We start from the raw sequence: 12,584 nt of genomic DNA, 5'->3' as shown, positions 1-12,584 counted from the left end.
TGCCAAAACCAACAGTGTAACTGTGTAACATTTTTTAAAAAAACAGCTACTTTGCCACTTTGAAATGCAAGGTGGGTTTCAAGCCAAATCTATTACAGTTGTTATGAAAAAGAAAGTATTACCTGATCAAGTATGGAATTAAGTTTAGTAAGCAAAATGAATCCACGACCTTGGATAAGGTATTGCCCCAGTGCGGCTATGTGTGTTTTTTCCTCTTCCTCCTCCCTGGCCTCCACCCTTTGGTCCACTGCATTGCAAAGTTGGCTGACATCTGACAAAAATTCACGTGCCAGTGAGTTACTATCACTGCTCATGTCTGAGCTGTATATTTAAAAGAGAGAGAGAGAAAGAAAGAAAGAGAGAGAACGTTAAAGAAATAACTAGCTTTCAGGAGCTGAAACAACACAATTACCACTTTTTGAGGCCACTTAAATCAACCCAGTTTTACTGGATGACTCCATACTTAATTTCCAAGAAATTACAATTTATTTGCTACTGATACACTGCCTTGTTCTCTGAAATTTTCTAACAATGTGATCTGCCATTGATATGCAGTTGTGGAAATGAATGCTCCCAAAATCCAAGACTCACCAGAGATTAAACTTCCTCTCTCATTTATGATATTTTGTGAAGTGTTAAATAGGTCAATTATTGGTATGCCCTCCTGCAGCAAACCTGCAAAACAAAACAAAGCAAAAATCCAGAAGTTAAAACAAAATGCCTAAGCTCTAAATCCCACTTCAGCCATATAATTAGCTCTCCTGCTTCCATCTTTCTACCACCTGCATCTGTGTACAGAAGCAAGCAGCACCCAGTGATAGCAAGAATGCTCAGAGCTAGCAGACAGAAAGTTCATCAGAAAGCAATGCAATGTTAAAAGAAAGAAAAGTTAAATGGGATCTTAGACCAGTGAGGAAGAGTTCTTAACTTTCCCAGTGCAATTCCTCCTTGTCATATTTCTTCCCCTTCCATCTCTTGCAAAGTGTTACGGCTGTGGTCATAGGCGTGCACAGCACATCTCATTAGAGTGTGCATTTCAATGAAAGAAGAAGGGGGAAATAAAACAAACAAATAAGGAAGAGGTAAAGATGCAAAATGATTAAAAAGAAAACAATCACAAGAGTGGCCAAGAAGTCCAAACAGGTAACTTTTCCAACAGAGAAAAGACCCATGCCAAGCTAACCAGAGGCATGGAACTGAAATTTGGAGGGCCAGGGGTGGGGTGACTCCTTCTCCTCACTTGCACATCACAAGAGAAGCCCCTCATCCCCACAGATCTCCCTCCACCAAAGGTGGCCAGCAGGCTTCAGATGGAGACAGAGCCTTGAGACAGAGACAGATGTGGGCAGAAGGAAAAGTCTGGAATGGATCTGGAGCTTCTGCCAGCTGAAGAGGGAGTCCCTCCTCACTTACTGTCCTAGCTGGAGCCAATCACCCTACCACCACTTCCAGAGACACAGGCAGAAGTTGATCCATTCCAGAGCCACTCCAGCCTTTTTATTCTGCCTTTGCCTCTCTGTCTGCTTCCCTAGATCCCCACCACCACCTTTAATGTCTTTTTAAACATTAGGCTGTGCCTGGACACCTCCCCCCCTCCACATGCCTATGGATGTGGCTGAAAGCTTAACTCAGAAAATACTCAGAAAATTCATGAGATTGATAGCTAGTGGCCTGGCTGAGCCAATATATCTAAACCATAATTTAGATTATCACAAATAAAGTTTGATACCCTGGTTTATTTTAAGTAGCTCAAGTAAGAATAGGCTACAGTTTGGCAGGAAACATGCAACCCTGAGGTTAGCCACAGTTCTTTTGCAACCACCTGGACTTTAGATGATTACCTGAAACAGGCTAATGTGTTTGAAGCTCTACATCATAACACCCAAAGCCAAGCACTTTTCAGATCCATCAACAATAGGCAAGTTAGGCAAATGCTTAACTGTCCTCTGCTGAACTCAATAAGTCTTGGAAGTACGTATTGCTAAAACAACATGAGAGCTACTTCTCCCCAGCTCCAAGACATTACTATTATGGCATGAGAAGCATGGAAACCTGTGCGTGGGGCCAATCACATCGATTCTTCCTATCAAATAACCACTAATCTGGGAGAGGCGGGCAATCAAGAAGGAAGAAACAAACCAATTTGCTGCACTCTAGACCGCCATACATAATTGCAACAACAGCAAAGGAAGACACTATAGCAAAACAACGATCCACCGGAAATGCTCTTTCCTAACCATAAAACATTAATGATTGCTTGACTCCCAAAGGAGAACAGATTTACCATTTTAACATGATTTAACATGTTTTTTTCTTCTGCATCTTCATAAGTTAAACTATGGAATATGTGGTTCTAACCAAGCAAACACCTCACAGATACTTGCTGACAGAAGAAGAATGGCTCTCCCCCCCCCCTCCCCGCAACAACTCTTTCCTACATTCTGGGAAAACAAAGTACAGGGGTGTTACTGAATATTCACCCTGATTTCTTTGCACAATGATTACATCAAGGTTAGATGTAATCAAGGTTAGATGGACTTCACTGAGCATTAGTTCAGATTTCTTTCTAGGGTGGTTGTAAGAAAATGAACATCCATCCTGATTTGCTTGCAGGATGTTTGCACATCTTCCCATTAGTCATTTGTACACCCCACGCTTTTCAATGCATGTCCCCTTAGCTTTCCAAACCAGAAGAAGTCCTGGTGGGTGGGTGTGCGTAGGTGTTTAAGTGGATTTCTAGCGCTAGGATGACAAGAGTGCTTGCATGACCAACTGCTAATCTTCAAAGGGGCTCAAATATATGGTGCGACACGACTGTCCAAAGATAGCAGAAGTAACTCCTCAGGTCTCTGCTTAGTGCAGGCTGCCAGACGGAGGGAACTGCTGATATTAAACGGCAACATAGAGGGGGATCGCCCCGGGGAATATACCCATTTTTCCAAGGCAGGGGGAAGCGTTATAGATTATATTCTAATCTCAAGATTTGCTCATAGCTTTGTAAGGAAGTTCCAAGTGGGCCACAATACTCTGAGTGACCACCTACCTCTAATTTTAGAGCTTGCAGGTCGGCCTTTTGACTATTCTATTGCCGAGCCACAATATATACCTTCTGTAAATTTGGGTATACTTGCTCCCAAAAGACTCAAATGGTCCCCAATATTGAATGAAAATCTAACCCTCCTCCTTCAGTCAGCGGAGTTAAAGCTTATTCGCTCCGCTATTGTGACAGGCAATTCAGTAGATGCGATTATGGAACGCTTTAAATTACTTTTGGAAAGATTGAAATCCCATTTAACAACAGTGATACATAGCTCCGCTACAAAGAGGGCAAAGGACGGAGCTAGCTGGTTTGACCTGGAGTGCAGGCAAACAAGGAGACAAATGAGAACAGCCTACCAGAGATATAGGAAATCAGGGACTGCCATCCTACTTAATGCTTATATTTATCTGAGACGGTCTTACAAACAACTATTAAGGAGAAAGAAATTGGAAGCTGAACGAGCCGCATGGCAAAGCTTGGTTAAGGCATCGCACGAGAAAGATACTACTTGCTTTTGGCGAACCATATCTGGTCTACTGGACCAGGAGCGCACTAATTCCATCTGTACAGTGGAACCAATGGAGTGGTTGCGCCATTTTCAATCTTTGTTCTATGACCAGGAAGCCCAACATTACAAACTATGCATCCAATTGGAGGACCTACCTCATTGGCCACCAGTAACTGTAAAGGAAGTTGAGAACTTAATCGCACAATTAAAGAACAATAAGGCCCCAGGGAATGATTACATCCCTGCCGAACTTCTGAAGTCCAACATTGGCTGGTGGGCCCCCCTGCTGGCGTCTCTATTTTCTTGGATTGACTCAACGGGTTTACTCCCAGATGGTTGGACTGAGGCAATAGTTATTCCAATCTATAAAAAAGGACCTATGCCAGACCCGGCGAGTTATAGACCAATCAGCCTTCTGCCTATACCTAGCAAACTATATGCCAAACATCTTTATATTAAGCTAACTAGCTGGCTGGAAACTGAAGCTATTCTAGCGGAAGAGCAAGCGGGTTTCAGGCAAGGCAGATCCACCATAGACCATTGCTTCACCCTAGCCTATTTAATTGACAAATATGCCAAAAAATCCCGTGGGGTGCTATACGCAGCCTTTATCGATCTAAAGGCTGCTTTCGATTCAATTCCACGTGCAAGACTCTGGGATAAATTGAGCACATCAAGTATAGACAAAAGACTATTATTTCTGATCAGCTGTTTATATAAAGACACGGTGCTGTATGTAAGAACTTCGTTAAATGGCCATCTTATAGGACCAGTTCCTGTCAGCAAGGGGGTCAAGCAAGGTTGCATCCTGGCCCCAGTTCTATTCAACTTTTACATCAATGATATGGTTAACTGTTTGTCATCTCCGGACTTCCATGCCCCCAAACTGGCTGACAAATCAATATCAGTGCTTTTGTATGCTGATGATGCGATACTCCTATCTCGAACAAGAATAGGCTTAAATAGGCTCATAGGTGAATTTTCAGCATATTGTAGGAGAGAGCAACTGGCAATAAACTATCAGAAAACCAAAATCATGGTCTTTGCAAGGAAATGCAGACAGTACAGCTGGAAGATGGATAACCAGACAATTGAACAGGTTAAAGCCTTCAAATATCTGGGTATTGTTTTCCAGTCGACCGGGTCCTGGGATGTCCATCAAAAATATGCCAAAGAAAAAGCAGCTCAAAGTATTAAGATGCTGTCCCGCTTCTTTTACACGAAGGGGGGCAGATACATCCCAGCAGCCTTTGAAGTTTTTCAAGCAAAACCTCTGGCGCAGTTACTGTATGGGGCACAAATCTGGACGGGGAACCACTGCTCCAGTCTTGAAACTGTTCAGTCTAAATTCCTAAGGCAGATATTCGGCGTCCCCTCCTGTGTTCCAAACGCAGCATTACGACTCGAGGCCTGCCTTCCATCTGTAGAAACTCAGACCTGGCAAAGAACACTCAACTATTGGCTTCGTCTTAATCTAAACCCACCCGGTCTACTGCCTCTAGTAATGCAAGACCCTCACAAAAGCAAGTGGTTCAAAACTGTGCATCAAAAACTCCTTACATGCGGTCTGCATTCGCAGTCCCTACTATCAATGGGCCTCATTAAAGCAAAGAGTCTAATAGGCCAGCGCCTGAAAGACATTGAACGGCAAAACAACCTGACTATCCTAAAGAAACTGTGCCCATGGTATACTTACTTTCCCCCTTCCCATTTTGACTCCCCAGCTTCATATTTGTTCAAATTAACCATCCCAAAATACAGACGTGCCTTTACATTGGCTAGATGGGATGTTCTTCCTTCTGCCGTACTCGAAGGTCGTTACCAAAAGACTCCATTTGAAAAACGACTCTGCCCATGTGGAGATGGTAACACGGAAACAGTGTCCCACGTCCTCCTATCCTGCCCCCTTTACAAAGACCTAAGGAATGAGATTGTTACTCCACTCATTCTCTCCAACCCCGGCCGTTCACAAGACATTACACTGTTTTTTCTCTTATCTGATACGGATAGTCAGATAACAGAGAAGGTCGCGAGGTACATCGAGAGAGCTGTGAAATTGAGGGCCACCATCTGAGTGACAGACTTGTTCATCTGACGGACCTCCTTCTGCTTGTTTTTATCTTCCTTTATTCTTATTTTATTTTTAAATCTTGCATAGCTGTGGCCTGTTGGCTTTGCTAATAAAGTTTTGATTGATTGATATGGTGAGTTCATCTGCCGGGAAGCGTTTCCCTGTTCACTTCAGCAGAAGAACACATTTCAAGCCACACACAATGACTTTAATGCACTGAAGTCTGACTGAGAAGTATGAGAACAATGCAACACATAGGGCTGATTATACTCAGATCTAGTGCTATCACCATACAGAGGCCAAAATACAAGCTTGGGGATGGGTATAAGAATAGATAGCAGTGGGTTGCTTAGTAAATACCAGCAGTGCATATTCTCTGATTCTGGTCTGCCAAGAAATCCCTAGACAATGTAAACACTGTCTTCTCCACACTAAAGCATTACTGTATTTTAAACGGAAGCTATAAAGGTTTATGCTTTATTTATTTAACACAGAGTGATCCTTCAGCTGGCTCTGCTTGGCTTACTGTCATTTAAAAAATATGATGGGATACAGAGTCTGGCTCCAACAAGGATTTCAATAGCTGGTTTACGCTCAGCATTCTTTTGAAGGGGAAAGAAGTCTATTCTAAGATCTCCAGGCTGGTAGCTCACAAGTCAGAAATATAAGATAACTGCTAATATCCAACATTACCCACCCAATCAAATCACATTAGCCCACGGCAGCAGAAGGCCCACTCGAATTCCATTCAGTTACTTCTTACAGCAACCTCTTGAGAAAATACAAGGATCAACCCTTTTTGAGGGAAAAATTTTTCCCAAATTGGAACCTTCTGCAAATTTATTCATTCATTGAACTGCATCTACTATTCCTCACAGTTTTCACTTGCCTTTCAGTGCAGGGAGCAGTTTATTGCCACGTAAAGGATAGCTTGGGGGAAGTGTGAGGCATAAATAACCATAAACCAAAGGTTATTTTAAACTTTAAACCATAGTTTTAAAATATACTTTAGTCTATAATTTTAACTTTTCAAGTCAAGTAACATTTGAACCAGACTGTGGAGAGAGAAAAAGAGGGCCTGCCTATGGAGCTGTGCATTAACCGACCACAAGAGCAACATGAAATTAAGTTATGCCCTATGAAGGGGGGAGAGTGGAAGAGAGACAGAAAGACAGACAGACTAGGTGAGGTGGCTCACAACTCGAAAATATACATGACTACTACTAATCAACATTATACTACTACTATCCAACACCTGAAGTTAATAAAAGGAAAGTGTTTATTTGTATTTTACACAGGTTTAAAAATACAGCAGCCTTCAGCAAGTTTTTTCCATCTACTCCAACATTTCAAAGCAGAACCTATAAAGCAACATTGCTTCCTCCCCAAAGTCCTTTGAAGGAGGAAAATACAATAAAACGAAGTTTTAGATCAAAGAGAACTATAACGTTTTCATGACTTCTTGCCCGGTAGCATCGTTTCAGATACCTTTCAGCACACCTCTGATCGAATTTGTGGAATTATGCCACATGAAGACAGACAGCAGTTAGATGTCTATCCAGTTAAGCTTATATAGCATATGTCAAACACATTATTTTAGGCTCCATCAGAATATTAGCCGAGTGCCACCAGTAGATTTCAAAGCAAAGATCTCCTCCAATACTGTATTGGCCCGAATATAAGCTGCATCTGAATATAAGCCACACCTTTAAAATTCATGGGAGGGGGGAATATAGGCCGCTCCCTTAAAATTCCGCACGCACTCACACCCATTCCGTTTTACTGTATGTCTGTTTCAGCAGCAATATCATAAAAGTCAATTTTTGTAAGGTCGTGAATTTAAGCCGCACTTTAAGTTTTCATGGTCAAAATTGGTGGTGGTGGTGGGGGGGGAGCGAAGCTTCTATTCAGACCAATACAGTACATGCAGCCAAATGTGTTCTGCATCAGTGAACATTTTCTAAATAAGTCACACTGAAGTAATCTAAACATGATTAAAGGCACAGGAAGATATTAAGGCAGCTCATCTGGACACCAGCCAGTTACAGTCCATTTCTTACCCCATTCTGGACAGAAAAAGGCTACCCTGTACTAAAAATCAATATAAGGAAATCTACCAGCATAAGTATTGCTACTTCTATTATTGCTCAAAACAACCCTTAATGCCCATCTTCCCTGCTTCAAGGGCTCTCACACAGACAACACACTTGTTTTATTAGGATTATTATTAGTTACTTGAACCTGTTTCACAAGATTGAGTCTCAGCCGAAAAAATAACCCTTAAGGATGCAACATATCAGTCCTCTGAGACATGTGAAACCCATATAGGATTTAACTCTATAACAATTCATAATATACCCAATCACAGTCACTTCCTCTGTACCAAGTATAACACCCCTGAGATTATCAGAGGTAACTAATACGTTCCCCATAACCACAATGAAATGAGAGACTTGAATCGCATCTATAACCTCTTGTACCTCACCAAGAGAAACTTGTAACAGTGTAAAACTTGTAATAGTACTTGCCACTTTTTCTTGCGACTCAAATAGTATGCAAGCAAATCCTCCAAAATTTATCAAAATAGTACAGAGAACTGTTTGGCTATGTTTCTTTCAATAACCGGAACAAAAAGTAGCAAACCAAATCATTCAGTGCAAGTCAACTACTGTAATAGTGGGTCCTAACTACATGTAACTATGAAGAATCTTAAATTGGGTTTGCCCCAATCACATTTTCCCAGGGGAATTTGGAGTTTGGTTCTTAGAATAAGAGAAGTATATAGAAAGTGGAAGTTGAGACTTTGCTGCAGCTTTTTGTCAAGACACTTTTCTTCAGGTAGGAAAGACATCCAAGATCAGAACCCAGCTTGGACTGGCAGAGGAGAGTGACTTTGTAAAAGAGACCGTGGGGAGCTCACCTCAACACAAGGCAAGGCTAAATATCTACCCATGTGCCCCGTTTCCTTGGGCCACTAGTCCTCTTTATATGTGAATACAGATAACCCAGGCTTAACCAAAAAGGCTTGCAAGCTATCATGTAGTTTGAGTTTCTGTAAAACTCAGGCTTTGTTTGCATGAGGTCCCACTTTAATCCCTGGAATTTTTGTTAAAGGGCTGCAGGTAGCAAGGATGGGGGGGGGGACCTAGAGAGCTGTTGCAGTTAGGGCAGCAATACTGGGCTAAATGGACCAATGGTCTGAGTCAGTATAGGGCAGCTCTGAGATGTTCTGAAGAGGTGGCACCTTCATTCATTGCCACATGATGTGTTTATTAGCACTGGATACTATAGATCTGTATTGGGCATATGTATATAATTATATGCTAAACAATGAATTCAATTTTGTATAATCCTCAGTATGATTTTTAAAACAAAGTTTAATAACATTGGAAAAGATAGAAACAGCTCTGGATGAACATTCATCAGCTTCAGAAGACAAAGCCATCATACCAACGCCACGGAAATCTCAAGTTTAGTTTTCACACTCCTAAAAATAATCTCAGTGTAGCCTTTCATTAGAAAATGATGTCCTAATACAGTTATAACAAAACTGCCATATTAGCCTCAGAGATGGACATAGCCCAATTTGTACCTCATGTTATATTGTGGTTTAGTCCAGGGATGGGAAACCTGTGGCCCTCCAGATTGGGCTGGACATCCACCACAGCCTCTGCCAGGATGGCCAATGGTCAGGGCTGGTGGGAGTTGTAGTCCAGCAACCACAGGTTCCCCACCCCTGGTTTACTGCTTATGTTGACATCCAAATATGTGACAGAATGCCTCTTCCCATATAAACCTGGCCAGGTGAGAACCGCAGGGGAAGACCTGCTGGCAAGTTCATGGGGTTTCAGTGCATGAGAGGGCATTTTCTGTGGTGGTCCCCATATTGTGAAATGCTCTCTCCTGCAAAGTGCATCTGGCCAGCCACACACATTTTGACCTCGGGTAAAAGCGCATACAATGTACTTGCTATAAGTGATGAGGTGAGAGGTTACTTCTTTCATATCCTTATGTAGCTCACCTACCTTCTGCAAGAGGAAACTGGGAGTCTGCATGTACCAAACAAACTATATACAACTTTCAGTTGCACATTTGTGTTTCTCCCTTGTACATTCAACATCAGTAGTTACTTATTTTGATACCCGACTTCAAGAACCAACAGCAAAAGTTATTTGACTTGAAACACTAGCATTCCTCCCCACCCCACCCCATTTAAATATCTTCTTTTTATCATTTACTGTATGGTGGGGCTACTTCAGCGTGTTTTATTTAATTGTTTGCTACATAATGAAATGTACTTCCATTTCATAATTCCTACTAGGCAAAACAGACTCAAATAAAACTTTCTGACAGTAAGAGCTGTTCAACAATGGAACAGATTCCCTCAGGAGGTTGTAGACTCTCCTTCGGAGGTTTTTAAACAGAAGTTGGCTGGCCATCTGTCATGGATGCTTTAGCTGAGATTCCTGAATTGCAAGGGGTTGGACTAGATGACCCCTGGTGTACCTTCCAAGCCTATGAAATGCTACACAGTACTGGGCATTGCCTTTCTACACATGCTATTTAAAGTGTATTTTGACCTTTTCTGTTAAACTGCATTCTGCAACAACTTTAACTTCCAAGTCAGAATCTAGATTCAAAGATCTTACAAGATTTAAATAGACTAGGATGTAATGGAAACTCCTGAGGTTAGCTTAAAAGTAGCCTTTGAGCTGGTTGTTCAAAGATCTCTACCCAAGATTCTGCAAAAACATTGTGATGGGAAGAATAAACTAGAAACACTAACTTCAGCTTAATAGGAGGGGAAATCCATTAACAGTTTATAACGCAAACATTAGGAGGCTTCTCTTTTTTTCCAGCTTAGCTTGTCTGCAGTACAATTAACAATAAAGCAGAATTCTCATCTTTCTCATCCACCATCACTGAGAAGCTAGTTGCCTTTGATGGGTCTTAACCAACCAGGGCCCTTTACCTTTTACATGTGCTAGAACTATAAAGGTACATGTGCTAGAACTCATTAAGGTAAAAATTATGAATATAACAGAACTATCATTACAGGACTTTCAGTAGTCTTAAACTTACAGCTCGTCTTTTGAAGAATCCCATTAAAGTTATCCAAGAAAAATTTTACTGTAGAAAGCTGCTAATGTGATTTCAACACTTTATTATAGCCTGTGAGTAGGGACATGTATACGGTACTTTTTCATATGCATAACACCTCTATAACAAATAATACATTATGAGAATGTGGTTTCTAGAAGAGACAGCAGTAGGTAATAGGTGCAGAAGAACACATTAAATTTGTATGATGGAAAAGACTGCAATTTAAAACAGCTTGTCAATAGCTTGTAAATTACTGCACAACACAGGAGAAAATTAAACAACAGGGCTTGTCAGTGTGATGCTTTATCAGTTCAAATAATCTCAAAATACTGGATGTGTCTCTTATACAACACCAGATATAATCAAGGTGATCATATGCCTTAATTATTCAAAATCCAGGTTAAAAACAAACTCAAATGTCTGAGGCAGCATGATGCAGGAGATAAAATGTTGGGCTTCGGCCTAAGAAAATAGCTTAGAATCCCTACTCAGCCTTACACAAGTCACTACCTTTCAAGCTAACCTACCTCACGAAGTTATGATAAAAATAAAAGACACCCTCGTAGTTCAAATGTGTTGAGTCTGGCCCCAGAGCTCAGCATACAAGTTTTGTAAGATTAAGGTCCCATAGGTTTCCTTCAGCAAGCACCACCTTAACCTGCAGCAGACTGAATCAAACCTGGGTCTGAGGAGGCAAGTGTCAGCCCGCCCCAATTCATTGCAGACAACTGGCCCTGCTCATATTGGACTGACAGGGCTGACAGACAATCCTGTAGTGATGAAGACTAGACCTCAAAGCTGAGTATGAGGCTCCCATGGTCCTAATCCCTACTATTTTCTTTGACCTGTCTGTGGCAGAAAGCCAAAGCAAATTTACCCAGTAGGAACCACTAGTTCACACTGAACTGGGGTGGGGTGCGTGTCTTCCTAAGTGCCTGAGGAGACCAAAGTAAAAATGTAGCATGGAGGCTAAGAAAAATGACAGTGACAATAAAAACACACACATTTTTGAGCAGTTGTCCAAAAATAAAAGCTCAAGAAACAGCTGCATTTCTGACAAAAGGCTTCCAGTGAAGCTTGTTTACTATCCTGAAGTCCTCTCCCACACTTGGTAGCTGGATTCTGCTGCCTGGTTAATGAGACTCATGTACTGTTTCCCCTCTGCACGCAACTTGGGCGCTGCTAAGGCTAATTACTATCAGTGCCGTCCCTCCAGCTCCCGCCACCTGATGCCGAGAGACAGACGCGGGGGAGTTGATGCCAGCCTAGAGTATCAGCCGCTTAGCAAGGACCCTGTATCTCAAGGCTAGTAATGTACCAGAGAGACAGCAGCGACCACAGGATCAAGAGGTGGAGGGTTGGGGCGTTGGGGCGGGAGAGAAACTCCTTCTACGTAAATGCAAACACGATCGATGCGGTACGTCGTCCTTGCAAAAATTCAAAAGCCCCAAAACGAAAGTTACCACTGGACACATCGAAACATGCCCTCAGCCACAAAGGAAACCTATTGTCCGAGGAGATGCATTAAAATAGAAGGGAACCCATCAGCTACCTGGCGGGCAGGACTTTTTTTTAAGGAAGGAAAAAGAGAAGCTCTTGACTTAAGATAAGCAACATTTGGCAACCTTGCACCGCCCGCACCCCCGTCCATTGCAACAGCCAGACTGGAGTATCCCTGCAATGGAGGAAGGGTGCATGTGTGTGTGTGTTTGGGAGGGAATTAGCATCCCCCCCACCAAGTCATGGGCTGTGCCCCCCCCCCCACAGTAAGCGCACCAGTGGAGAGGGTGAAGGAGAAGGGTGTGGGTAGAGAGTAAAGGGCTAGCTTGAAACAAAGCGATCGGAGAGCGGGCAGGGAAGGA

General features: G+C 42.2%; 1 protein-coding gene across 3 annotated transcripts in view; it reads right to left on the bottom strand.

Moving 5' to 3' along the window:
* LYST (lysosomal trafficking regulator) overlaps nt 1–12,584 on the bottom strand; it is a 75,865-nt gene that overhangs the window by 62,982 nt on the left and 299 nt on the right. For all 3 annotated transcript variants that reach the window (XM_081906739.1, XM_081906740.1, XM_081906741.1), the window contains exons 2-3: nt 592–675; nt 123–321 (exon numbers count right to left, since the gene is read on the bottom strand). In XM_081906739.1, the coding sequence (XP_081762865.1) occupies nt 123–314 (192 nt within the window). In that variant the 5' untranslated portion in view covers nt 315–321; nt 592–675. The remainder of the gene's footprint in view (nt 1–122; nt 322–591; nt 676–12,584) is intronic.

This window comes from Podarcis melisellensis (assembly GCF_964234715.1).
Source record: "Podarcis melisellensis genome assembly, chromosome: 3".
Classification (NCBI taxonomy): Eukaryota; Metazoa; Chordata; class Lepidosauria; order Squamata; family Lacertidae; genus Podarcis; species Podarcis melisellensis.
Note: the sequence above shows the minus strand (reverse complement) of the source record. Positions and strands in the feature narration are given on the sequence as shown.